At 52.5% G+C, this 25,460-nt stretch overlaps 15 protein-coding genes across 15 annotated transcripts; 9 read left to right on the plus strand and 6 right to left on the minus strand.

The window, feature by feature from the left end:
• Nucleotides 1-372: 372 nt before the first annotated feature.
• Nucleotides 373-1,833, plus strand: N7477_000239 (NAD(P)/FAD-dependent oxidoreductase; the record flags this gene model as incomplete). Its single annotated transcript, XM_056961902.1, has 3 exons — nt 373-421; nt 496-1,474; nt 1,533-1,833. The coding sequence occupies 3 exons, from the start codon at nt 373-375 to the stop codon at nt 1,831-1,833; spliced, it is 1,329 nt and encodes a 442-aa protein (XP_056826905.1).
• A 719-nt stretch (nt 1,834-2,552) lies between these two features.
• N7477_000240 (TBP family protein) lies at nt 2,553-3,516 on the minus strand (the record flags this gene model as incomplete). The annotated part of the gene is made up of 4 exons (XM_056961903.1): nt 2,553-2,569; nt 2,622-3,036; nt 3,107-3,194; nt 3,260-3,516. The coding sequence occupies 4 exons, from the start codon at nt 3,514-3,516 to the stop codon at nt 2,553-2,555; spliced, it is 777 nt and encodes a 258-aa protein (XP_056826906.1).
• A 1,905-nt stretch (nt 3,517-5,421) lies between these two features.
• Nucleotides 5,422-7,451, plus strand: N7477_000241 (electron-transferring-flavoprotein dehydrogenase; the record flags this gene model as incomplete). Its single annotated transcript, XM_056961904.1, has 3 exons — nt 5,422-5,713; nt 5,777-7,295; nt 7,352-7,451. The coding sequence occupies 3 exons, from the start codon at nt 5,422-5,424 to the stop codon at nt 7,449-7,451; spliced, it is 1,911 nt and encodes a 636-aa protein (XP_056826907.1).
• A 721-nt stretch (nt 7,452-8,172) lies between these two features.
• Nucleotides 8,173-9,737, plus strand: N7477_000242 (uncharacterized protein; the record flags this gene model as incomplete). The annotated part of the gene is made up of 6 exons (XM_056961905.1): nt 8,173-8,175; nt 8,368-8,488; nt 8,541-8,546; nt 8,605-8,765; nt 9,135-9,208; nt 9,287-9,737. The coding sequence occupies 6 exons, from the start codon at nt 8,173-8,175 to the stop codon at nt 9,735-9,737; spliced, it is 816 nt and encodes a 271-aa protein (XP_056826908.1).
• A 718-nt stretch (nt 9,738-10,455) lies between these two features.
• On the plus strand, nt 10,456-11,547 carry N7477_000243 (dihydroneopterin aldolase; the record flags this gene model as incomplete). The annotated part of the gene is made up of 3 exons (XM_056961906.1): nt 10,456-10,723; nt 10,767-11,302; nt 11,353-11,547. The coding sequence occupies 3 exons, from the start codon at nt 10,456-10,458 to the stop codon at nt 11,545-11,547; spliced, it is 999 nt and encodes a 332-aa protein (XP_056826909.1).
• A 326-nt stretch (nt 11,548-11,873) lies between these two features.
• N7477_000244 (uncharacterized protein) lies at nt 11,874-12,098 on the plus strand (the record flags this gene model as incomplete). Its single annotated transcript, XM_056961907.1, has 1 exon — nt 11,874-12,098. The coding sequence occupies one exon, from the start codon at nt 11,874-11,876 to the stop codon at nt 12,096-12,098; it is 225 nt and encodes a 74-aa protein (XP_056826910.1).
• A 399-nt stretch (nt 12,099-12,497) lies between these two features.
• Nucleotides 12,498-14,255, plus strand: N7477_000245 (AGC family serine/threonine-protein kinase; the record flags this gene model as incomplete). Its single annotated transcript, XM_056961908.1, has 1 exon — nt 12,498-14,255. One exon carries the CDS (start codon nt 12,498-12,500, stop codon nt 14,253-14,255), a length of 1,758 nt encoding a protein of 585 aa, XP_056826911.1.
• A 270-nt stretch (nt 14,256-14,525) lies between these two features.
• Nucleotides 14,526-15,890, minus strand: N7477_000246 (uncharacterized protein; the record flags this gene model as incomplete). Its single annotated transcript, XM_056961909.1, has 1 exon — nt 14,526-15,890. One exon carries the CDS (start codon nt 15,888-15,890, stop codon nt 14,526-14,528), a length of 1,365 nt encoding a protein of 454 aa, XP_056826912.1.
• A 708-nt stretch (nt 15,891-16,598) lies between these two features.
• On the plus strand, nt 16,599-17,066 carry N7477_000247 (uncharacterized protein; the record flags this gene model as incomplete). Its single annotated transcript, XM_056961910.1, has 1 exon — nt 16,599-17,066. The coding sequence occupies one exon, from the start codon at nt 16,599-16,601 to the stop codon at nt 17,064-17,066; it is 468 nt and encodes a 155-aa protein (XP_056826913.1).
• A 98-nt stretch (nt 17,067-17,164) lies between these two features.
• On the plus strand, nt 17,165-17,548 carry N7477_000248 (uncharacterized protein; the record flags this gene model as incomplete). The annotated part of the gene is made up of 2 exons (XM_056961911.1): nt 17,165-17,203; nt 17,360-17,548. 2 exons carry the CDS (start codon nt 17,165-17,167, stop codon nt 17,546-17,548), a joined length of 228 nt encoding a protein of 75 aa, XP_056826914.1.
• A 258-nt stretch (nt 17,549-17,806) lies between these two features.
• N7477_000249 (ELL-associated factor) lies at nt 17,807-19,030 on the minus strand (the record flags this gene model as incomplete). Its single annotated transcript, XM_056961912.1, has 1 exon — nt 17,807-19,030. One exon carries the CDS (start codon nt 19,028-19,030, stop codon nt 17,807-17,809), a length of 1,224 nt encoding a protein of 407 aa, XP_056826915.1.
• A 309-nt stretch (nt 19,031-19,339) lies between these two features.
• On the minus strand, nt 19,340-20,698 carry N7477_000250 (Dor1-like family protein; the record flags this gene model as incomplete). Its single annotated transcript, XM_056961913.1, has 1 exon — nt 19,340-20,698. One exon carries the CDS (start codon nt 20,696-20,698, stop codon nt 19,340-19,342), a length of 1,359 nt encoding a protein of 452 aa, XP_056826916.1.
• Nucleotides 20,699-20,956: 258 nt separating this feature from the next.
• N7477_000251 (acid phosphatase DET1) lies at nt 20,957-22,674 on the plus strand (the record flags this gene model as incomplete). Its single annotated transcript, XM_056961914.1, has 3 exons — nt 20,957-20,971; nt 21,030-22,028; nt 22,192-22,674. The coding sequence occupies 3 exons, from the start codon at nt 20,957-20,959 to the stop codon at nt 22,672-22,674; spliced, it is 1,497 nt and encodes a 498-aa protein (XP_056826917.1).
• A 1,600-nt stretch (nt 22,675-24,274) lies between these two features.
• Nucleotides 24,275-25,036, minus strand: N7477_000252 (uncharacterized protein; the record flags this gene model as incomplete). Its single annotated transcript, XM_056961915.1, has 1 exon — nt 24,275-25,036. One exon carries the CDS (start codon nt 25,034-25,036, stop codon nt 24,275-24,277), a length of 762 nt encoding a protein of 253 aa, XP_056826918.1.
• A 40-nt stretch (nt 25,037-25,076) lies between these two features.
• Nucleotides 25,077-25,322, minus strand: N7477_000253 (uncharacterized protein; the record flags this gene model as incomplete). The annotated part of the gene is made up of 1 exon (XM_056961916.1): nt 25,077-25,322. One exon carries the CDS (start codon nt 25,320-25,322, stop codon nt 25,077-25,079), a length of 246 nt encoding a protein of 81 aa, XP_056826919.1.
• Between the last annotated feature and the right edge of the window lie 138 nt (nt 25,323-25,460).

The following is a 25,460-nucleotide window of genomic DNA, read 5'->3' on the forward strand; positions in this document are numbered from 1 at the left end:
GTACGACAACAACGGGGCAGTATATTCAGTTAGGAGAGAGATCCCGATGTCCCGTCTCGAATGCGCAAGGGAGCTTGGCGGCTGAAAAATTTCCGGAGCGCGTTGGTGGGTAGAAGAAGCGTGAGAGTCCAGCCTCAGGGTTCCAAGTTACGTACTGACTCCCTTTGAGGCAAAAGGAAGAAGGTGAACTCCAATTCAGCCAAGCCAAATGAAGCCCAGAGTCGATTAGTTCGTTTAGGATGAAATGGAGAATCGTCGGAACCGGAGCCGACGATACATCCCGTTATCGGGCCAGTAAATCACACCTCGACGACCAACTCTATCCGAGTCACGCCAACACTCTCCAAAATATAGAAAGATTCCGCGTTTATAATGGCTTTTCCTACTCGGGTTCTGATCGTTGGAGGGGGGGTCTTTGGCTGTAAGTCCTGCGAGCGGGAGCACAGTTCCCCCTGCCCCCGGATCCCCAGATCGATTGCCATTGACTTGTCCCAGTATCCACGGCGCAATCTCTGAGCAAGCGGTACTCAGACTCGCAGATTACATTAGTCGAGGCGTCGCCTGTCATCCCGAACCCTCACGGTTCGTCCGCGGACACGTCGCGCATTGTGCGTGCGGATTATGCCAATACTGCATATGCCAAGCTTGCCGGTAAGGCGATTCAGCGCTGGCGTAGTACAGACTGGGGTCGAGAGGGTCGCTACACGCAGAATGGTCTACTGCTCGTGTATCCTGAAAACAGCGTCAGTGCGAAGGAGTATGCGCGGAAGAGTTATGCCAATGTGCGCCGCATTGAAGGCGATAATGTAGTCTTTCTCCCGACTAAAGAGCATGTCCTTGGTGTTGTCCCTCCATATGAAGAGACTCTGGATGTCGCGGGTGGGTATGTCAATTGGGGCTCTGGATGGTCTGATGCGGGGGCTACTGTGCGCTTTGTGAAGGAGCAGCTTGATCGTGAGGGGAAGGTCACTTTCCGGACAGGGAATGTTGAGCGTATTCTATATGACACTTCTGGTGCGCGGCCGCGGGCTACTGGGGTTGCTTTGGCCGATGGCACTTCTATTACGGCCGATTTGGTCGTCCTTGCGACAGGCGCATGGTCATCGAGACTGGTTGATCTGCGCGGCAAGGCGATTGCCACTGGCCAGGCAATCGCCTACATGCGCATCTCAGATGCCGAGCAGCGCGAGCTTGAGAATCTGCCCACAATCTTGAACTTTGGAACGGGCATCTTCATCATCCCACCGCGGAATAACCTGCTTAAGATCGCGCGCCATGCATACGGGTACCGCAACCCGACTGCTGTTCCTGTGCCTGGCGCGACAGGAGATATGATGAGAGTCAGTCTTCCTGACACGGGGTCGCCAGTGCCGCTGGAGGGAATAGAGGCATTTCGGACAGCTTTGAAGCAGCTGCTACCGCGTTTTGCGGACCGGCCGTTTGCTGATACCAGAATTTGTTGGTACACTGATACGTGAGTTTGCATTTTCAGAGGGAAGCGTACCCAAAAGACTGACTTGGTGAATGCACAGGCCTACTGGAGACTTCATTGTTTCGTACCATCCGGCCTACGACGGGCTCTTCCTTGCCACGGGTGGCAGTGGACACGCCTATAAGTTTTTCCCTGTGCTCGGAGACAAGATTGTGGATGCTATGGAGGGCTCGCTTGACCTGGACCTGCAGAAGCTGTGGACTTGGACTGAGGTTACCACCCCTGCTGCGAACGCTGATGATCTCTTCGATGGAGATGGAAGCCGGTCTGGGGACAGGAACCCCATTTTGAAAGAAGAGCTGGCCAAGACAAAAAGGGCTGGCAGGAGTAGTGTACTTTAAGGGACGCGTCTAGGAAGACTGGAAGGACATCTCACATACACACTGGCATAGACATCGAACAGTGCAGATTGAATGAGCATCTACTGTTACGGTAATGCTGACAAGCGAAAGCGACTGAAAAAACTTGCGCAAGGCTAGGTATTCAGAAGAATTGGGACATTGGAATTTACAACGTGGTGTCTTTAGAATTTCCTTTAATTCTTGTTTGGTAACGGTTTGAAACACCACGGCAGAAGGCCGATAAATCCTTCCCATAATCAGCATCATCAGCAATGAGCAATGACGGACTCTAGAAAGGCAAGCAGAAATTTTTTTGGCCCGCGACAAGTTGCCCCATCCACGGGTATGGAAAAAAGCAAAAGGGATTAAGAGGCAGTATTTCGACCAGCGCACGGGACCGCCTCACTGCGGTGCGCAGCAATCTTCTAAATCGTAAACAGTCGACAGATGAGAAACAAACCAGGGATCCCCAAATCGCTAAAAACGCCGAACGATGCTGTGCATAAAGAATCGTAAAGAAGGGGAAAAGAAACGGAATCATGAGGCGACACGAGGCAATGCGGGTTGCCACTCCAATCGTAGTAGTGGAAAGGGCAAGCCACTCATGGGTGATAATGACGCAGTGCTGAATGTCATCCCAATCAGAAGGGGGAAGGAAGAGCAGCGTGTGTTGATACAGGATTGAATGCGAAAGCAAGTGGCAATCTTCATGTGAAACTTTAAACCTTGCGGAAATCTGGGATCGATTAGCCCGAGTCATGTACGGAGCATGGAAGATTATCACATACCAGAGAGCACAGGGTAGATCAGCTCGAAAGCCTGGTAAATCTCCTCGCGCACTTTGGCACCGGTCAAAACAATCTTACCGCTGACGAAAATCAAGAGGACAATCTTGGGCTTCATCATGCGGTAGATCAGACCAGGGAAGAGTTCGGGCTCGTAGGAGCTGAAGTTGTGGTGGCGAGATGCCAAACCCTCCAGGCGGATGGGGAACTTGATGTCGCAGGACCCAACGATATTCTGGATCTTGAAGTCGGTGAACTTCGCGTTGAAACCGAGCTTCTGGATAATACGGGCGTACTTGCGGGATGCAAGCTTCGAGTCATCCTCTGACTTGGCACCCGTCACAACCATCTTGCCAGAGGCGAAGATCAGGGCGGTGGTCTTGGGCTCACGAATACGCATGATGACGGCGGCGAAACGCTAAGTGAAAAAAGTTCAGCCACACTGTCCCCTGATATGCTTGGAAAGCTCAGGGAGGTGTGGAATATACCTTTGGGTTGTACTCCGCATTGCGTGCGTGCAGCGCAATGGTCTTCAGATCCAGGCGGCAGTCAAGGTTGACAGTGGCCACGATGTTTCTTGATGACGAACAAGTTCAGTATTTCTGTGTTACGAGAAACCCAGAACAAGGAGATATACTCACTGCAAAGTAGGCACAATACCGCTGCTTCCCGAAGTGGCGCCGGGAGTCGCAGCTGGAGTGGCGGGGGTCACCCCGTTGCCGTTGGCGGCATTTCCTCCAACCTGCTGACCGTTCATGCCCTGAGCCTCTTTCACAGAGGAGGGTGGGGTAAGGTGCCCAGCTCCACCAGGGAAGGAGAGCGAGGAGGGTGAGGTGAATGCACGCGCCTGTTGCGCCGTGTTCGGGTGGGTGGTGAGGGTTTCAAGCTGCTGATCCATGACTACGTAGGCAGGATTCACAGATGCGATCGTGTTGATGGTGATAGATGAAAAGAGGGGATGACAACTGTGCGCGCGGAGTGAAAAGTCAGTGAGAAGTCGATGAGAGTTGATCAAGGCAAGGCCTCGAACATGACCGACCAGGGTAAGCGGTCAAGAATGGCAGAACACCAAAATTGATCAAGGAGAAAGTTTGCAACAAGAAACTTACCTAGGCTGGTAGTGGGAGATGGACAAGTCAATGTATCCCCCTACAAGGCAACTGTTGCTCGACGAAGATGATGTGAAGGTGACACAAATCTCAGATCGCCAGTCACCTCTTGAAGTTCGAGAGGATGTCAGAAAAGCACACTGAAGTGTTTTCAGGGGAGAGATCGCCGAGATAGGATTATCAGACGCGAAGAACTTTTTTTTTCGCTCTTTTCGCTGCCTTTTTCAATTGGATTTTTTGACTTCTATCTGCAAAGCGATCTGAATGAGAGTGATGAGGCGAGTACCTGGGAGTCACAGGACAAGCTTCGTAGGGTAGGCCGGTAGGAGATCCGAGTCAAATTTTGTTTTCCTTAATCCTTTTTTTCTAAAAGGAGAAAACGCTTCCCGAGTGAGATCCAGATAAGATCTGATTAGTAGAAGAGGAGGGAGGGCGGGAAGTGCAGAAACTCCAGATAGCTAGCAGATGCCAAGATCGAGTCGAAGGGCCAAAAACTCGCGGAAGCGGAAGGCACGGCCTTTATATATTGCCGACTCAAATACAGTCCCCACTTTAAAAACCCTCACTTGACCAATTAAGCCCCTGTATTGCAAGTTTTTATTTACGATTCAATACAGTATCCTAAATGGCCCAATACCCTTGCTTTAGAGTCCGTGCGCCAAACCTTTCGTGAAAGTGGCGACTGAACAGAGATTGCCTACTTCCTTGCCGCACCAAAGGGAAGCGCCGGGCGTGATTACCAACTGTTTCAGCGCTGCCTACCCACCAAACATCGTTGTCTCGGTTCTCCAAAGACATATTCGGCCATTTCCACCCAATTCCAGGCTCTCAGCACCGTTATTTCTGGCGTAGAGGACAGGTGGCTTCAACTTTGGTTCAACTCTGGGTTGGACTGGTCGAATTCGCGGATGCGTGATCCACCGCTCGCCAAGCCGTTCCTTCGCTGATCTGTCACTCCCTCAGCCGCGGCTCTGTTAGTCATTACATTTGAACATTTTCCCGTCCGGTATGCTGGATATCATACCCAGCACCTCACTCGTCACATTCTTGTAAACCGACTGTAATGAGAGCAGACCGAGTACCCACTGTAATTACAAGGCGCGGGTATTGGTAATAGTCTTCTATCAGGACCAGGCATTGCGACAGGGAATTAAGCTTGATGCTAAACGTCGAGAACAGGCATCGAGACAACAAATCTCGTCACATCCGACCTGGCATCGATGATGTCAAGAATAATTTCGCAACATGTGACTTTTTTAAGTCTCACGTGACCCGAAGGTCACGTTTTCGACAAACTGAAAGCTTCCTACATTGTGGAGTGTGTGGGATGACCCTATGAGTATATGACCTAGGTCGCGATCATATAAACGGGGGATATCGCCGAAGAGATTCCACCCTTTATACTAGATCTTCATGATAAGACCTCGGTGAAGGGGAAGAAAAAACAAGCTACGCCGAACCGATTGACAACATAACCGATTTCATTGGTCCGCGACCGGACACTGGGCCTCGGGTAGGCGCTTTTCGGCGATTTTTGGCTCAACAACTTCGGGCTCAGTCTCCGACCTTGACTCGGTTATTCAAGGTCTCCCCGGACTCACGTATATTGCCTCACCGCGATTCTAAGCGGTTATGCCAATGCTGGAATAAGTACGCAGTAAGCCGTCTCCGTCCAAATACTTTTCATATCCGCGATGGCGTCAAAAGGTGCCGTCCTGCCTCTGCTGAGGCGCGAAATGCGCTCGGCCTCCCGTTTCTCACGAACTACGCCCTCCATCTCCTCTCTCGTCTCTGCTCGCAGCCCTGCCAGTCCCCTGTTGTCGTCGAGGAGACGTTTCACCCGCCGATCGACAGCCTTCACGACGGTGCAGACCCGGGCGTTTTCCCAGTCGGTATCACCGCGCTTTACCGATGAGAATGGCAATTTTGACCCGCGGTCAATCGACCGTGAATCGGATAAGGTGGATGTCTGTATTGTGGGTGGTGGTATGTGTGGTGCCGCTGTACTGACTAGGCGACGTCCGTCTAACTAATCTCCGATCATTATAGGCCCTGCTGGTCTCGCCGCCGCAATTCGATTGAAGCAGCTTGCGAACGAAGCCGGCAATGAGGAATTTCGAGTCGTTCTGTTGGAAAAGGCTGGAGAATTGGGCGCGCATATTGTTTCAGGCAATGTTCTTCAACCTACCGCCATGAATGAGCTGTTCCCCGACTGGCTCGCCGAAGATAACCCCTCCCGCTTTGAGGGTGCCACCCCCGTGAAGAGCGATAAGATGCGATTCCTCACCAAGACTTCATCATACCCTCTCCCTGCTCCACCGCAGATGAACAATCACGGCAATTACATCCTTAGTTTGAACGAGTTGACCAAGTGGCTCGGTGAGCGCGCGGAAGAATTGGGCGTTGAGGTGTACCCTGGATTCGCTGCCAGTGAGGTTGTTTACAACCACGATGGATCAGTAAAGGGTGTTGCGACCAATGACCTGGGACTGGGCCGGGATGGCAAGGCCAAGGATAACTTTGAGCGCGGAATGGAGTTCCACGCTCGCGTGACGCTTCTCGGCGAGGGCTGCCACGGCAGCTTGACGAAGCAGGTGATTAAAAAGTTCGACTTGCGACGGGATAGCCAGCCGCAAACCTACGGTCTGGGAATCAAGGAAATTTGGGAGATTCAACCAGAGAAGTTCCGCTCGGGTGAGGTCACTCACTCGATGGGATACCCGCTTCCCAGGGATACCTACGGTGGTGCTTGGATGTATCATTTCGGTGACAACATGGTAAGCATCGGTCTCGTGGTCGGACTGGATTATCCGAATCCTTGGCTCTCTCCCTATGGCGAGTTCCAGAAAATGAAGCACCATCCCATGTTCAAGGATGTTCTGGAGGGCGGCAAATGCATTTCGTACGGTGCCCGTGCACTCAACGAGGGCGGCTTCCAGTCTATCCCCAAGTGCGCGTTCCCAGGCGGCGCCCTGATAGGTGACACCGCTGGATTTTTGAACGTGCCCAAGATCAAGGGAACTCACACTGCGATGAAGTCCGGAATGCTAGCAGCCGAGGCTACCTACTCTGCATTGTTAAGCTCGAGTGAAGGCACCGTCTTCCTCTTCGACTATGAACAGTCCCTCCGGGACTCGTACATCTGGAAGGAGTTGCGCGAGGTGCGCAACATCCGACCTTCCTTCAACACCCCCCTCGGTTTCTTCGGTGGCCTGATGTACTCCGGATTAGAGGCCTACATTCTCAAGGGCCGTGTACCGTGGACCCTTGGCCACCACGGCACGGATGCCGCGGCCACCAAGCCCGCGTCCGCATGCAACAAGATTGAATACCCCAAGCCCGACGGCGAGATCAGCTTCGACATCCTGACCAGCGTCAGCCGCACCGGCACCAACCACGAAGAGGACCAGCCTGTGCACCTGCAGGTGGAGGACTGGGACAAGCACAAGGATCTGTCCTGGCCGGTATACAAGGGTGTGGAGAACCGGTTTTGCCCGGCTGGAGTGTACGAGTACGTGGAAGACCCTAGCAAGAAGCACGGGGTCCGCTTCCAGATCAACGCGCAAAAGTAAGCCAACTTCTCTGAACACTGTCCGCTGTGAACGGTGCTAACAAGCCATGTAGCTGCATCCACTGCAAAACGTGTGATATCAAAGTGCCGACTCAGGATATTAACTGGCAAACCCCTCAGGGTGGAGAGGGTCCTAAGTACATCATGACATGAAGCGTACCTGGGAAAAGTTTGGAGTATTGGGAACTACATATTGTGTTGTATTGTATATATCGAATACCAAAAAGAGGGGTTCTTGTTTTTATGTTATCCTTCTAGGGTGGTGATTGAAGCTAGAGTCTGGGCAAAAGTACGAGGCAAACCGGGCCGACCCCATGGGGGGGTCTTTTTGGTGGTTCACGGGCAGAACCGTGGAATGTAAGGTGGAGGTCCACGAGGCGATCTGAACCAGTCTATCACCCTGCTATAGATGTACGCCTGGTTTCATGTGGCTCGCATGGCTCTCGTGGCTTCCACCCGACTACATGAAAAATAAATATTTGAAACAGATGAAGAGCACAACAGCGCATCAGTGGGGAGCACGTGGATCACACAGGTAGAAAAAGTGAGGCGGCCAATGTTTCCAATCGCGCCCTCCCACCGCTTGTCCTTTTTTCTTTCCCCCGCCTCCTCTTCTCTCTTCTTCCTGCATCCTGCCCTTTTCCATCTTGTTTTCCGGCGTGTGTGCCCAATATCTTATCCAGCCCAACACCTTTTTCTAGGGGGGGGAGTTTAGTCTCCGGAAGTCACCGCCATCTCCTGGCCCACGGCTGTTCCGGTCGCCTCTGGAACTCTCTTTGGCCGCTTAGCCTCCTACCGGATCCATCTCCTAGTGGCCCTTCACCATGACCGAAGTGTCATCGACCCGTCTCTCATCTCGGGAACCTTCCCCGCAATGGTAGGCTGGCAACCCACACCCCTTATCCCTAAACAAACATCACCTGGATCTTGCCTATGGACTTTTCAGTCCCCGCTCACAGGCGCTTCCGGCCCACTTTGGCGATGTCCCACATGCAGCACATGGAGCAGGCCCCCAGATTTGACCCTTGAAAGCCCCGCTGATCTGATCATATGATTGACAGTGACCAAGCCGGACATCGAGGAGCATTTCAGCACCCATGGCTCTGGTAAGATCACGGAGATCAAACTAATGAATGGCTTCGGTTTCATTGAATATGAGGATGCTATGGATGCTCGTGACGTCGTGCCTGGTAAGTCTTTGTTGACCATCGCTATCTATCAACATGCTAACCACCCTTGCAGCCTTCCGTATGTCCATCATGCTAGTTGGACCAATGAAAAAGACCCACTGACTCAATATCGACAGACGGCAGCGATTTCAAGGGTGAACGACTGACCGTGCAGTTTGCGCGTGGTCCTCGGCGCAAGGAGAACTTCCCTGGTCCTACGGACCGCCCCGCTGCTCCTCGCCCACGCCGCACTATGTTCCGGATGCAGATTTCCGGTCTTCCTGAGACAAGTTGGCAGGTTAGCAGTTCCAGCCCAAGCCCATTCCCTTTTGGATATCCGGACCTCATTGCCCCTGGCCACTTTGCCCCCATTTTTCGTGTCTTCCAGTCTGTGCTCCTCTGCTAGGTTGTGGATCTTGATTCCTGGAACCAAGGGCCATTCATACCATTCCAGGCTTTGAAGCATTTTATCATGCTCCCAAGGGCCTAGCAGGTCGGAACTTGGTTTTTACCCGGACTGGAAGAATAGTGCATCCTGAACACCCCGGATATCAAACACCATATTACCCTTTGTCCGGACGTAGATCTGATCCTGCCCACTTTTCCACTTGGACCTACCGGACTTCCCTCATTCTGGACCTGGACTCATCACTCGTTCTTCATATAGGACCTCAAAGACTTCGCCCGTCAGTCAGGACTGGATGTCGTCTACTCGGAAACTGGCCGTGAACAAGGAAGAGGGTGGGTTACCATTGCATCCTGAGCCTTGCCCCCAAGGCATTTTCTCGTCCCCCCAAATTGACAATGACAAATAATAAGTTTTGTTGAATTTGAAACCGCCAACGACCTGAAGACCGCCGTGGAGAAGTTGGACCAGCGCGAATTCAAAGGCTCGCGCGTGACATGCGTTGCCGATGTAAGGGAACCACCCGACCAGGAAATCGCAAATGGATCCCCGTCTGATCAACCCCAGATCCAACCCTTCGAAGAGCGTCCCTATCGTGACCCATATCGGTCTCGCTCCCCTCGCCGGCCCTACCCTCCCATGGATGAATACGAACGGGGAAGATTCCCTGCGCCCCGTGGATACAGTCCCCGGGATCACTATCGTGAGCGGTCGCCACTTCCCATTCGCCGTGACTACTATGACCGCGATGGATATGGCCGCCGTACTCCCCTCGTCCTCGGATGGAAGACTACCCACCCCCGCGTCGTCCCTACGAGGACCCTTATGATCCCCGGGCTCCGCCTCCCCTCGCCACTACGATGACCCTTATCTGGCGGCACGGCCTTATGGACGTCCTCGCTCGCCGCCGCGAGCCGACTACGCCGCGTATGATCGCCCCCGCTACTGGTAGATGGCAGCCTTCGTTTCGTTTTCCATGCCGTGGTCTTTTACTGCAGATGCTTTCTCACCTCTCTAATACCCGCTACGTATCGTATTGAGCTTTATGGTATCAATTTTTTTTTCCCCATCTGCCGTGGTTCTCAACGTTTCTCTCCTGCCCGGGACTTTTCCCTCGGACTGGCCTGCAATTCCTCTGGTCTAGAATCTGGCTCTCGAGTCCCCTTGGGCATGTACTAATGTAACTGCAATGATCTTTCCTAACATGAGTCTTCCTGTCGATGGGTACTTTTCTCTATTTTTTCTCGACTGGTTTCAACTCTGCACAGGTAACCGGATCAAACATGGAGTGGCGATCTCTTGATTGCGATCTATCTGTTTCTTCAACGACAGGTTCGAGAAATGTTTCAAAAATGATCAACTAAGCCTCCGTTCTGATTAGAGAATACCGTGTAACACCTCGTAGACACATGCTAACAACTATGGTACGTTGGCGTTATCAAATAAGCTGCCCGCGGACGTTGCCGCCCGGATCTGCGTTGCCCCGCCAAAAAAATTCCCGAGCTCCCCCTCCCCGCTCTTCATCTGCATTGCCCTGTCCTCGAATTGGAGACTTGACACCAGGTTTAGCGGCACAGACAAAATGTCCAGCTCACAATCCAGCATTCACATCCCCGCTGTGCCCGATGTTCTCGACAGCGTCCGTCTCCGCGACATCGAGCTTCCTCTCCCCGCAGCCCCAGACGCCTGGCACCGCCCCGACAAAGCGCAACCATGCATTGCCAGTCTGAAATTATCCTACTCATCCGCTATTGCCTCGGCGGCTCAAGACGAAGTCTCGCTTTCCCTGGACTACGGCAAGCTATTCCGGCGACTTGAGGCTGATATTCGCAACATGGCGCAAATCTCTAGTTCGTCTGAGCACTTCCCATCACCAGATGATCAGCATGGAAGGAATGCAGCGCGAGGATATGAAAGTTAGTGCTGTGGGTCAAGACCCCCGTGTTACGGCAGGTATCGTCGCGAACTGTGGGCTGGGGTTGCTAGAAGATACAGCGGCTGGTGTGCGACGGATGGAACATGTTCAGCAGAGCCAGTGGAATAGCTACTCGGGTGTGGGGGAACTACCTTCGAAGGCGATTTATGCACTTGATAGTGAATATGGCACGTGTGAGGTGTGGCTACACCTGCCCAAGGCTTTGTTGCGTGCCGAGGACGGACTCAAATACCGTAGTGTTACGGCTTGGGGCTACAAGAAGACGCCTGGAGATGGAGAGGCGCTTGATGTCTCTTCGCGGGCTCCGGTTGTTTTGGAGGAGGAATTTCGCATTGAGGGAATCCGTTCTTATTGCATTTTGGGTGTGAACCCACACGAGCGTGTCGAGAAGCAAGCTGTGATTATTTCTCTGACGTTTGAGGGTCCTGGACAACATGCTTGGGGATCGACTTTCCTTGATACTTATCAAGCTATGACAAGAGCTGTGGCAGAGGTTGGTTTCCTGTGGCTGTTATTTGATTTCGATGCTAACATGATGTATAGAAAGTGGACGAGACTACGTTCTTGAGTGTTGAGGCACTGGCAACATTTGTGGCTCGCATTGTGACGATGGACTTCGGTAATGAGCGAGTTACAGTCCGAGTCGAGAAGCCCAGCGCCTTGGCATTCGTGCAGCGATCTGGCGTGGAGATCACTCGATCCCAGGCATTCTTCCAGAAGAATGAAGTGGCGCGGTGATGCCGCACGGGCCGGTGGAATGCAGAAACCTGCAGAATATAGGTTGATTCAAAGTTCGAGAGATCAGAAGATGAGCTAAAGCATGTAATGATATCACGTAACGCAAGTCAATGTCCGGAGTGATTCCAAGTGAAGTGAAAGACCTTCACATGAAGTTCCGGAAGGGGCTTAGTGGGAAGACCCCGGATTTGCTGATTCCGGATTTGCTGATTTTCTTCCGCAGTGCTTTCTTTGCCTCTTGTCAACACCCCCCCCCACGTATTCACTGTGGGATCTGTCAATTCTTGACTATTCATATACCTGAGCAACACATTTGCCAATTCTCTATGTGCTTGTCTGCGCTATCACTTTCGTCCTCCACCCTTCTTACCAGTGATCTGGCCAACCTCAACCCAATTCCTCAGACTTCCCTGTCTCGCGCATCTCCCGATCTCTGCGAAGTGACCGACTTCCCTATCGTGTCCTCCTCCGCTTTGGCCTTCGACTTCGCGATCGGCGAAGTGATTTGGCTGAGGGGTTTCGGGTCCGTCCTGAAGAAGGGCGGACGGTAAAAACTACTCGAGAGTTCCAATCTGGTCCATTGCGACCTAGACGACGAGACCGAGCTACTCTCCTCCCAAGTTGAGGTTAGTGTTTCATGCGATTATGTTTGTTTTGCCTATTCTCCTATTGGTGGGGCAAATGGTCGAGCTGAAAGCTCCCAAGTTACCCCTCCCTAAGCCGGAATATTGAAGGAAAAAAAAATAGTGATGCTGACGGATTGTTCATGAGTATAGCGGCTGCCATACAGGTTTCTTGAGTACATACTTGCCATTTAAACCCACCGTCTGCGACCAATTGTCCACCGGTACCCGACTCGCCAGGTCGATTCTAAAACCATCACTTTGAGGGTGACTTTTCGACTTCGGCTCTTGAAAAACCCAGGACTACAAGCGTGCAATTAGCGCATCATGTCTTCCCAGGTACCGCATGATGATCTCTCCGTAGGAGACGTCTTCACCCTGCAAGCCGACAGCGCGCAGGCCTCTGTCGAAATCCCGACCAATCAACGTGCCCTGGACGTCCACATGGGTGAGCGACTTTCGCCGCGCAATCAGATGGCCAATTACGCGCCCAGTGAAGAGAACGCGATGCAACTTCCAGCATTCCACCCGGACCTGCTGGCGGGCAAGCAGCGTCGGAAGAAAAAGAAGAAGGCTCATCAGGCAGACCCGGCTCTTTCCACCGTGCGCGGCTTTACACCCTTAGCCTCGGCTGATGAGGACTCGGACTTTTCCATTACTAGCTCCCGTGCGCCGGATTCGCGACCTACCACCTCTCTTGGAGGAAGCCCACTGGCGCTGCCCGTCACGGGTCATGGGGTGAGCGCATTGAAGCTCCAGCTTGATTCGCTCAGTCTTGCGGGTAGACCCTCCGCGGGTAGCAGCGGACTATGCTCGGAGACTCCCAGCAATGCGAGTGTTCAATCCGATAGCGACCAAACAGAAGTTCTGACGAGCTATGAAGTTACATTGGATCAAGATTTCGTTAGCGCGGATGTCGCGACAGAAGGATCCGATGGTACAAGCCCGGTAGCCTTTACCAATGACATGGATATACGAAGCCAGCTCTGCCGCAAGATGACTGCAGACGACTTTGAGCCTCTTCTCTGTCTGGGCAAGGGCTCTTTTGGCACCGTACTATTGGTCCGCCATGTGATGACGGGCAAACTGTACGCGCAAAAGCAGTTCCGCAAAGCGTCTCTTACCGTTCACAAGAAGCTCGTGGAACAGACCAAGACAGAGCGCATGGTTTTGGAGAGTGTCAATCGCCACCCATTCGTTGTGAAGCTTTTCTATGCCTTTCAAGACCATGAAAAGCTGTACCTCATTCTAGAGTATGCTCAGGGTGGCGAACTATTCACCCATCTTGCGATGGAACGCATGTTCGAAGAAGATACCGCAGCCTTCTACATGGCCGAAATGGTTCTTGCGCTGGAACATCTGCACCAAAATGTCGGCGTTCTGTACCGCGACCTCAAGCCCGAGAACTGTCTTCTGGACACACAGGGCCACTTGTTGCTCACCGACTTCGGTCTCAGCAAGATCGCAGTCAACGACGACGACCGCTGTAACTCTTCCCTTGGCACAATCGAATACATGGCACCCGAAGTCGTTCAAGGCAAGCCTTATGGCAAAGCCTGTGACTGGTGGTCCCTCGGCGCTCTGGGTTACGACCTCCTCACAGGCTCGCCGCCTTTCCGCGCAAACAACCACACCAAACTCCAAGAGAAAATTGTCAAGCAAAAACTCGTCCTGCCCTACTTCCTTGGCCCCGACGCCAAAGACCTGCTCATCCGCCTGCTGCGGAAGGACCCCACCAAACGTCTTGGCTACCACATGGCCAAGGATCTACAGACCATCAAGAAGCATCGTTTCTTCCGTAAGATTGACTGGGCTGCCCTCGAGCGCCGCGAGATTGATCCCCCGATCAAACCTATCGTCACTGACCCGGCGCTCGCCGAGAACTTCTCCGATGATTTCACCCATCTGCCCCTTAGCCCTACTCTGGCTGGTCTTGATGATCTCTACACGGGCCCTTCGCCTTCATCTCGACATGCGCGTGGCCTGTCCGCGGATGCTGGCTCGAATCCATTTGGTGGATTCAGCTTCGTGGCGTCGAGCAGCTTGCTGGATCATGGACTTGGCGCTACCATGGGAGCATACTAGCTTATGGAAGGCGGGCTTTTGGGTTTTTTGCTGTCGCTTTACTCGCTCATGTCATCAGTCATCTATCATATTTTGTTGGTGATTTTGGGAGTTCACAAGGTTTACTCGCTTATTTCTAGACACAGTTTACATTATATTTTCGTTAGCGCATACGACCCAAATACATGGAAGCATATAGTTCTGATTCTTTGTCATTGATTCTGTCATAGATAGTCATTGATGTACACTTTCAGTCCACCCGCTACATGGACTTCATACTTTTACTCTAGCTCAGATCTCGCCCTCTTCGCTGCCTCCCCCGTCATCACTTGCTTGGGGTAGGTTGGCAGCATCAGTAGCATTCGCCTCGGGTGATTTGCTATCAGAGACTTCGCCTTCTTCGGCGCTGGTTTCTTCCCGAGGAAGTGATGCTGGTGCGCGGCGACTCTGGCTGGCGCTATCTTCGGGCTTCAACTCCATTGCACGAAGTGGGATGCGAGGGCGAGGCGCGGGAGACTGTGTCGAAGGTCCCGCGGTCGAGGGTGAGACGGTTCGTTGCCGCTTTGGAGAACGACCTCCGTTTAGAGTCGAGGGAGGATGCGATGAGGGAGTGGGGTGGTTGTTTTCACAGGCTTGAGATTCTGGCTCGCGAGAGCGTTTTCGCCCGTTGGAGATGCCGTAATCAGAGCCTGGCGTGTTGAGAGATGGGGTCGTTACTGTTTCTGCAGGCTTCCAGGTAGTAGGATCTGTGTGGAAGATGCGTGTTGGATCATTGGGTTCTGTGTCAGAAAGCGAGAAAGCTGGGAAGTTCTTGCTCAGGTTCATCTGGACACGCTCATAGATCTTGACGATCATTTTGCAGGCGCGAATTAGGTCTTCGACTTTGACGTCGATTTGCTCCCACCATGGCCTCCCCTGAGAATCATCCGGGAACGCGACCTTGCAGTAGCGAGCTGCAGCATAAAGAGCCGCTGCAGAGATAACACGAGGCTGGAACTCCAAGCAGAGCACAGTATACGTAGAGTCGTTGAGGAAGGCGTAGGCTGCATGGCGAAGCGGTCGATTATCTCCGACATTTAAGAACTGAGAGTAATCCCACAGAATTCTATATGGTGACTCAAGCTGCAGATCGAAGCACATGTACTCTAGCATGATGCTCTCGTTTTGGAGGATGAGGTCGCGCCACCTCCAATATTCCTTGGATTGTTCATCAACCACCATATCAGGCTTCTTCATCGCGACTCTGCAGCATGCCACGACAAAGTCTTTCATACGGCGCATGGTCTCGTCCACCTTGAACGCGACGAACAGAGCCACGGCCGCAATCACCTTAGGATGCATCAAATCGCGAGCTTTCTCCGGATCTGGGTCACTTCCGATCAACGAGTATCGCATCAGAAAGCGGTGCATGAAGACAGTAGCGGTCATGGAGGTCTGTGGTGGCATCTTCAGCATCATGCTGACCTGCCAAATAAATTCCACTGCGCGGTGCCTGATGTAATCTTCCTTCTCGCGGGTGATGCCATCAATACGCGATGGCGTGCGCTCGAGTTCTTCCGCTGTGAAAAGCCATTTCTGCTGCGCGGTTGCAACCACCGGGTTAGGGAGGCCGGGGATTCGACGCTTTCTTGGCGCGGGAGACGCCGAGAACTCCATTGGAAGGGCGAAATGGAAATGCGAATGGCGGATGTGCGTGGGGGTGAGACGTAGGAGGAAAGCTTCGAGTACAGGTCGCGCAAGGCCGGCAAAGGTCTGGTTTGTATGGGCAGGACAGAGTGAGAGCGCACCTGCGCGCGTAGTGATCGGATCTATGATTCGTTTCGCAGGTGTACACTTCCTGGCCAATTCACCGAGCTTCTCATCGCATATCCAAGATCTCCGGGAATATGACGTGGAGCTGGACCAAGGAAGTTGGAGTAAGCGGATGCGTGCAAACTACCGACCAGAGCCGAGTCCAGGTTTGACGTCAATATGTTTCTGGCGAACGTGAGGTCGAACGCGAAGTGAGCTGCTGCCGGAAAAACTCTCTCAGCGGAACAATGAACCCCCGAAGTATACGCTGACGAACTGGTCAAAGGTGAAGAAAGCGAAGGGTCAGTGACTGGATGATCATTTCTTAATGGTTGCTACCTTTGAAAAAATAGTGCATCCAACTTGGGCAATGATTCATGTTGAGTCTTCACCACTTCAGTCAAGATTGTGAACCATGGAACTGTTGGATCAACCTAGATTTGAAGGAGTGTTGACTACTCTTCAAGCAATCCAATTTTCAACACGGACACTCTCTAGATCTCAGATCGCAGGGGGCAGATTATCGCTAGCCCCCAGCACCACCTTCCCAAAGATCACCCGAGACGGTTACCAATGACGATCAAAAACGACGCAAAATTCTCGTTCAACGAGACAATCGACACCAAGCCCTACTTCAAGAAGCAAAATCTGGCCGAGATGGGATCAATCATCTCATTCAAACATTTCAGAAACTTACTCTTCAACCGCGGTAATCCCGCAAACATTAAGTTTTGGCTGCTCAGCGAGTCTGTCCACCATGTCGAAAGGGTTCAAAAGTACAAGAGATTATACCTACTACACGATCAGAACGACCGTGAGACTACGATTATGGCGCGATCAAAGAGCGATGCCTCATTGACTTCAAGTGATGATCCTGGCGCATTGTGCATATTTATCGAAAGGCTCAGAAATTGGGGTCATGTCTGGAACTCGTCTGGCTATCTGGACTGGATAGCCAAAACCCATCCTTCCTTCGCCAATAATACACTTGTCTTTGTGCAAGATCTGCTACTTCATAGTCCCATGGACATCAACGGGTAAAAAACTGTTTACGAGAAAACGACTCGTATCGGTCAATCGGCCCTTTTTTCCTAGGTCGGTAGTACTTCTCTGACGAGATTGCGGCAGAAATCATGAACATGGCGATTGAGCAGTATGTTCTATCGGATGCCCTGGAGGTACTCGAGGAACAAAATTGGTGTAAGTGGTGGGCTTGTATACTAAGGAGAGCCGGGCTGTGCTGTCTGTGTTCTTGTGTGCGTGTGGATGTACGTTGAATTGGGATTCTCATGTGGCTAACAAGCTAGAGTTGATGAGGATTCCTCCGGACGAAGGTACCTGAGATTAAGACGAGGCTGATCGCCGAGCCTCAGCAGAAGATGACGGAGAAGCAGGGAATAATGATGGGTTTGAGGAGAAAAGCTTCGAGGTTCTTGAAGGGTACAGATATAGCCAAGCTGCAGATTGCTAAATCTGCTAAGGTGGCGCTCTATGGTGAAGCTGAAACGAAGTTCGAGCTTTAAGAGGGACATCAAAGGGAAATCAATGGTAGCGAGTATCGAGCCTGGCATTATGTGGTATTGAGTCTTGTCCAAAGATGCTGTCCGGTAGGATGCAAGATCGGGCTCCGCGGATGAAGTAAATCCTTGGACATGGGTATATGAAACGACGTAAATAAAGAACGCACACGGCGAACTGACAGTGCTGAGCTTGGTATCTTGATCCTGCCCCCTGGCGCCACGCTGATGGTATGCAAAATGGAAAACATAGAAATGATTATCTTACTCCTCCTCACTGACCTCGCTCTCGTCGTCACTGGCCACATTATACCGCGAGGCGGCGTGACTGTATTGCTGGCTGCGCGCCTCTTCTTCTCGGGCACTTTCTTCGAAGGCGGCTTCCATTTCTGCTGCAAGTAGATCTTCGTCGTCCATATCATCTCCATCCGGGGCAGTGGCGGGTGCCGACGTAGGTTTGGTTTGTCCCGCTGGAGATGGGAGTCGGAAGTCTCCCATTTCCTCGTGGCCGTCGCCGTCATCCTCTGGGTCATCGCTCGGTGTATTGTTGGAGGAGAAAAATGACGCATCGACTTTGAATGCGCGTGCTGGTGGCGGCGAGCCCATGTCGATGATCAGATCTCCATCAACAATGATATTTGAGTCAGGAGAGTGTACACTCTGCTGTGAAGCTGTGCCAGCATCTGAAATGGAATCACGATGATATGCAGGCTCAGGTGGGTCTGCGCGAGTGGATTGCTGGGCGGGCGGCTCCGCCTGTGTGGGTGGGTTGGGACTCGCCGGTGGCTTCGCTGGACGTTTCGTCTCTCGAAGCGGATTCGCCTGTTTCTTAGGCCTAGGCATGGGTTTGGCAACCGGTTTGATTGCCGTCATAAGAGGCGTGTTGGCCCGGCTTGTGCTGACAGGCTCCGGCGTCGAGTGGCCCGAGGCCGGATTGATGTTCTCTGCACCCTGCTTAGGGAGGAAGTGTCGGAAGTCATAAGGGTTACTCTCATCGGCCGGACCCTCATCCTCGCTGGTGGTGACAGTGTTACGGTCATCCCCAGATGTTGTGTGTTCCTCCCCCTCTACTATCCGTAGCTGTTCGTATTGTTCCAGGACCTGCTTTTCCGACTTGCCCGGGGCCGACCGTAGATTGAAGTTAAGCTTGGTCGACACGGGCTCAAGAACGAAGACTTTTCGGTCTGGATCAAAAACCAGCACCAGATTGCGCTCGGCCGCCGGGTCCTCGCTGCCCTTGTATAAATAGGTCAACGTATGATCGGCGCTGGGAGGCTTATCGGTGACCGAGAGGTCGTAGAGATCGCTGGACTGGGAGGAACGGGAGATGGTCGAGCGTTGCTGTGGTGTCGCGGCTTTTGTCTTATAATTGTAGTTGACATTGATCAGACGACTCTGGTCCGTATTGGCTAGCCTTTCACCCAACACGATGGGGTACTCGGCCGGTTTGGTCGGGTCGATCATGGTGGACATGGTGGGAGCGGCCATGGTTCCGCGATGAACTGGTGAGAACCGAAATGAGATTAAGGAGTCGGTCTCAATTCAAAAACGGGAGGAATGAAACGAGTGAACGAAGTGAAGTCAAGATGAAAGAGGTGACACGCGCAACCCCGGGGAAGGCGGAGACCCGCCCGGACCTTTTTGCTAAACGCTTCCTGGCGATCGAGTTCGGCGGTTTCGTTCAAAGTCTATTATTGATCTTTCTAAATAATTTCTGGGTATCTGGGTATCTGGGTAGATGGTATTGATGTCTGTGTAGAATTTGGATTTTTATACGAAGTCTTCAAGGCTCCAAGCCTAATGCACGGAGACTCGGCTGGTCAGTTGCTCCAGCCGCCCTGCCAGCGCCCGGTGCTTGCGCATCACTTCCTCCCACTCGTAGGTGATCTCCTCCCCGCTTAGCTCGGTCAGAATCATTCCAAAGTCGCCCCCAAGGCGCCCTAGGCTAGCCGCACAGTACAGAAGCTGCGTAAGCAGAGACTCTCGTGAGCTGCGATCCCGGACATTAGGAAGATACATCCGCATTGTATCGGTAAGTAGTTGCACCAGATGCAGTGGGAATGTGGCGAGAGCTGAGGGGAGATGTTGTAAGGGGTCGTCTGGCCGACTTGACTGTGATCGTGCTTGGTCCGCAGCCCGGAGGCCTGATACTGCTGGCTCCGAGTCAGACTGTTCGGAGCTGAAGATGTTCTTGTAAAGCGAGACGATAGCGAAGCTCTGCTCTCGGAAGATCTCGATGTATCGTTTCAAATAACGATCAGTTTGCTGACCATCTGACCAGTTCTCGGATTTATCCTTGCTATTCATTCTTCTTTCGGATTCTTGGTCTGCAAGTTCCCGAAGCGGGTCCAGAGCCTCCAGGGTCGAGACCAGGTGGGCCAGGCGACAGATCAGAAAGATGGCGCCCAGCGCTCCTTCTCCTGTACCAACAGCCCCCTCGCTCTGAAGAGTCTCCAGGTCCGGAGCCACTCGTCGCAGCCAGCCCACAGTGCGCATACCAGCTGCTAATCGGAGATTCTGCGCCCGAAGCCCCGCAATCAAGTTGGTTGTCATGTCTTTCATTGCATCCTCTGCCTGGGCGACCACATCTTGAATTAATGGCGATTCGGGATATAATGTCTGAAGTCGTTTAATGTGCGCGTGGAGGTCGAGGGCGGAAGCATACGTGGTAGAGGCTGCGCCGGCGCCGGAGTTGGCGGACGCGGCCGAGACGGCAGTGGACAGCAAAGTCGGCAATTCTAGGATATCAGATAGTCTGTCGACATTTCGCGCTAACTGCATGGCCTTCTTTCGCCGTTCCATGGCAGGGTTATCAGTGATCTTGCTGTATTTGGTGGAGAAGCCAACAGCCTCCTCGTCGAGTTTCGGAAGGGCATCACGCAACTGTTGGGCCTCGCGACTTAATTGCGGGATAGAGGTGCGCAGTGAGGACAAATGATAGGCGGAGGAAATAAAGGTGCGGTGTGAGCGGTTGGACAGGGCCTGGAGGGAAAGAAGAGTCGAGTTGGAGGATTGTGCTAGGGACTGGGGTTCGGTGTCCTGGAGCGTTTGCAGAGACAGGGTCGACAAGCGATTGAAATATTGTGTAGTTGTCGCATCCGGAGTCAGTGGTGTATCCAAGTGCGGAGCCAGCAGCTCCAACAGCGAGTCGGCCATGATGGATGAAGTTGGAGTTGCGTAAAGCGCAGGCGCTGAATGGAGCAAGTCCCCGTGGTCCGTGCGGCAGGTTTGCGCATCCTCCGGTTTCCCTTCGTTCCTTTTTTCCACCTTGAAACAACGTCCGATCTGTCATAGATGGGCTTTGTCGCATTCTTTGCTGACTTGAATTTTGGATCTGTCAAGTTGGACCGTGCCGCTACTTCGTCTTGACCCCTCCCCCGCATCTCTAGTGCAGTTCCGCATACCTCTGCAGCCATGGGGAAACCACGGGTAAGTCGTGCTATTTGAGAACATGCGGGCATGTAGACTGATCGATTCATGGCTCTAGATGATTATTCTGGTCCGTCACGCCCAGTCCGAAGGCAACAAGAACCGCGATATCCACCAAACCACCCCCGATCACCGAGTGAAACTCACACCCGAGGGACATCGCCAAGCTCAGGAGGCTGGACGCCGGCTGCGTGATCTCCTACGTCCCGATGATACTTTGCACTTCTTCACGTCTCCTTATCGCCGGGCGAGAGAGACCGCTGAGGGCATGCTCAGCTCCTTGACCTCCGATTCGCCCGCTCCCTCCCCGTTCCAGAGGCATGCTATCAAGGTGTACGAGGAGCCACGACTTCGAGAGCAAGACTTTGGCAACTTCCAGCCATGTTCCTCTGAGATGGAAAGGATGTGGATGGAACGAGCAGACTATGGTCACTTCTTCTACCGCATTCCCAACGGTGAGTCCGCAGCAGATGCATATGACAGAGTAAGCGGCTTCAACGAGTCTCTGTGGCGATTATTTGGTGAAGAAGACATGGCCAGTGTTTGCGTCCTGGTAACTCACGGTTTAATGACTCGGGTGTTCTTAATGAAGTGGTATCACTGGAGCGTGGAATACTTTGAAGACCTGCGCAACATCAACCACTGCGAGTTTGTGATTATGACCCATAACCAAGACAACGGCAAATACACGCTTCAGAATAAGCTACGTACGTGGTCCGATCTGAAAAAGGAGAGGGACGCTGAAAAAGAACGTGAACGCGCTATAAAGGGCTTGGAGTCTGCTCAACCATTGTCTACAGACCATATCCCTGTCCGTCGGAAATGGGGTGGCTGCCCTGATGGATGTACTCACGGCTTGGCTGGAGACGGCAAGCGATCTCTGCGAGCGAGAGTAGTGGACTCGATGCGTCAAAAGTCAGTGGATGAGAACGCACCGGACCATCCGTCACCTCTCAAGCACGCCTCGACTCAGTCTGACACATTCGACGGATCTTTTACATTCTCAAATGACTGTGCGCCCCAGAAGGAGTCACCCACGTCCAACAATCTACTCCCGGTAGACGACGAGGAAGCTGCTAGAGAACGGGCCATTCGCGAGTCTAGCCCCGAGAACCAATCTGACAACCACCCAAGACGGCCTCCCCTAGGCATGCACCGAGATAGCGAAGACCACCTGTTGCATTTCCCATCAACATCATCCAATAATATCTTTAAGCTAGCTCTCCTGCATCTCAGGCGGGCGCGATGGAGGCGGCTCCATGAGCGGCGCCAACAGCCTCGCGCCATCCGACGACGAAGGCGACGGCCACGACCACCATGCTGCCCGGTCAGCCATCGTTAAACATTCGCCAGTCTCGTCAGTCTCGTCAGTCTCGCACTCTTTCCCGCCGTCTCAGGACCTTGAGGATGATGGTGACGACGAGTTAAGCGCTAAAGATACGAAGCGTTCACGCGCGCACCACCATCACCACCATCACCACCACCACCCGGGCCACACGCATACCCACCACCGGAATGCCTCATCGACCTCGCAGCCTCCGCACAGGATGGCCAACATCCTCGGTGATGGTGATGACATATCTACTCGATCCGGTGCAACGACACCCGAGCTGCCAGAGACGCACGGCTTCCGGCAAGAAGAGAATGGATCTTTGGAGGCGCAACAGGAGGAGGACCAGAGTGTTCGCGGTAGTGTGTATTGAGGGGAGCCGATGCATGGTGTCATCATTTTCAAAGATCTACCATTGATGCATTGATGCAACATCTCCACGATAGACTGCTATGGTTATACTGGGTCTCCGTGGAATATGGATACAGGATAAACTATAAGCGAACGGTTACGACTGTGACGACCATGAACGACTGCGTTTACATTCACACGGAAGAAATTGAAGTACCTATATAAGATCTGCCATGGACCGGGAAGAAGGTTCATAGTATCAACGCGTTATTTCTCTACCAAGCCTCGTACATTCAGGGAACAATAGATGTACCTCGGCTTCTTGGCAAAGCACCGATCTATCTGTTTCAAGAATTGAAATACTAGGTACTACGAGACATTAATGACAAAGACAATAGTTTGTCAATTGGTGCTAGAATGTATCGTCTTCGCAGTTCAAAACAAAAGCCATAGCCACCAACAACCATTTCAGGCATGAAAGCAGCAACCCAAAGACGCAACAGGTAAATGCGACGGGGCAGGCACAATAGAAGTGAAAAGTGGAAAGAGAAACTTATAGACTACATAAAGACCAGTCAATGAAGCTGGCGTGTTTCCCAGAGTAGGATCGATGAGGAATGAGGATGATGCAGCTCCACAAGAATCCAAGAGAAACATCCGTCCTAATATCCGAACACCGTCCAGCCCGGGAAAGGAATATCGTGTGGTTCCTTCGGGGGTACTCCGTAGTGGTTCAGTAACCCAAATATTCAGAGATCCAAGCCGAAAGGAGACCGGGGTTGTAAATTCAGAATTTGAGAATCAGAGTCAAGTTGTTGACGAATCGAAAGCTCAGAAAGAAGGACTGAAAAGCGAATTTGAAGTTGAAGTTGAGAGTTGGAGAAAAGTATTAACGCCAAGCAACTGATTGTAGCGCGAGGAATGGGAATAATGTACCGAGATGGAAGGGACAAGCAGAAAGGCAGAGAGGGAAAAAGGAGGGAAAAAAAAAAAGGAACAGGAGCAATCTATAGGTAATCATGCCGGACTGTAATGCCAGGCATGGTAGAAAGAGATGAGCCGATATGAACCGAATGATCATGGGTAATAAACAAGGTCAGATTTTAAGGTATTCGTGATCGTCGTGACTGCGGTCCCGGCCTTCGAAAATTCGAAATATTCCAATCAGTCGCAGTGCGGATGATTGCAAAGGTAGCCGGGACGTGCCAATGTGGCCGCGGGAGCGTTTTTTCCTCTTTTTTTGGTGTTTTTGGGAGATTTTCGCTTAGCCGACACGAACCAGCAGATCGCAGGAAAAATTGTACTTTTTTTTCAGGGGTGACGCGGAGTGCCGATTGCAAAACTTGTTAAGAAAGGCCAGCGAGTCAAGAAAGAAGAAATCTCAGGGCGTGAACGTCGAAGCAGATCAGAAAGACAAGAAGGACAGTATCGTCGAAGTGAAGTAAAGAACCCATGCAATGTCACCCAACCGTCAAAGGAAAAGAATTCTAAAAGTCGCAAAAATAAGGTGGAACGAACAGCCGTAGTGCCGCGCGCGTGGCCAATGAAAGAGTGGTCGAATCCATCCGTAAGTCATCAAATCAGCAGAAAATGGAATCAAGGCTGTGGAATCAATGCAATATTCAGCCTGCAACGATAGGCTGCAGTGCCGGGAAGGCGCTGTTGCACATGTAATGCTCCATATGCTTGGCACAGTACATGCAGCCACACGATGAGCCGTGACCAGTCCAAGCACTCTGAGCGAATGGGAGACTGTACGCCGGAGTGTGGTGGTAAGACGGAGGCTGCGAGCGGGACACGGAGGGAGCCAAGTATTGAGGAGGTGGAATCCAGGCTCGGGAGTAGGGCGGCGGAGGATTCGAGTATGCCCAAGAACCAACCGGGTAATAGTCCGGCGTGTTAGGACCGCTGTTGGGAGCGGACGGAGGAGAGTACTCAGAGGCAGTGGGGTTGAGCCAGGAGCTCTCGACTTGAGAACTGCGCTGGTATTGGGGTGGAATAGGGCCTTCGGGGGACATGAGAGGCTTAGAGACGGCCTGGTGTCGAACGAGGTTAGTGTCGAGGGGCTTCAGAGTCTGGCGAGACTCTTGCTGAGCCCGGACATTGGCCTTGGTCCGCCAAGTCTCCCAGTGTCGGCGCCACGAGGCAAAACCATCCTGCTGGTCGTAGATGCGGTCGTGAATCTTCCAGTCGAAGGCGAAGAGCCACTCCAACTCCATCTTGTTTAGCTCGGACACAGGGATGTTGCTCACTTCTGCCCAAGACTTGTTCTGGAAGGTATTGTCATCCAGAAACTTGCTTCCTAGCAAAAGAGCAACTGTCAGCATACGGTAAATCTGGCCACTGCCGGTCTGGAAGACCCGCTGGGCAGACAGCATGCGCATGCGGCAGGACAGGTAAAATAGGCCCAGAAGAATGGTCGAACTAGGCAGTCGAGTCGAAGACAAAATCTGGTAGACGTATTTCCGGAACTGTGGGGGGGACCGAAGATCCTGGGGAGATGCTTCGCGCGATGTCAATATCTGCTAGGGTGATCTTGGTGTTGTATAGCTCATACATTCCCTGGGTCATTTCCGCCACGAAGTCGGACATGCGGTCCATCTCGTAATCCAGATGGGCGGCGACGCCTCCAGTAGCTTTCTCCTCCTTGCGAGGCTGTTCTTGCTGCATCGGGGGGGATTTCCTGGCGACGGTATTGCTGGGGGATGGCGCTATCCATAGGCGGTAGTTGAATGTTGCTCCGAATGGGGGGCAAGGTAGTTGTCATCGGACCATACATTGGCTGGCCCATGTGGTGCATTTCCCGAG

The sequence above is a fragment of the Penicillium maclennaniae genome (genome assembly GCF_028827695.1).
Source record: "Penicillium maclennaniae strain IBT 15551 chromosome Unknown utg000001l:1.0-3280838.0:1.0-3283122.0, whole genome shotgun sequence".
Classification (NCBI taxonomy): Eukaryota; Fungi; Ascomycota; class Eurotiomycetes; order Eurotiales; family Aspergillaceae; genus Penicillium; species Penicillium maclennaniae.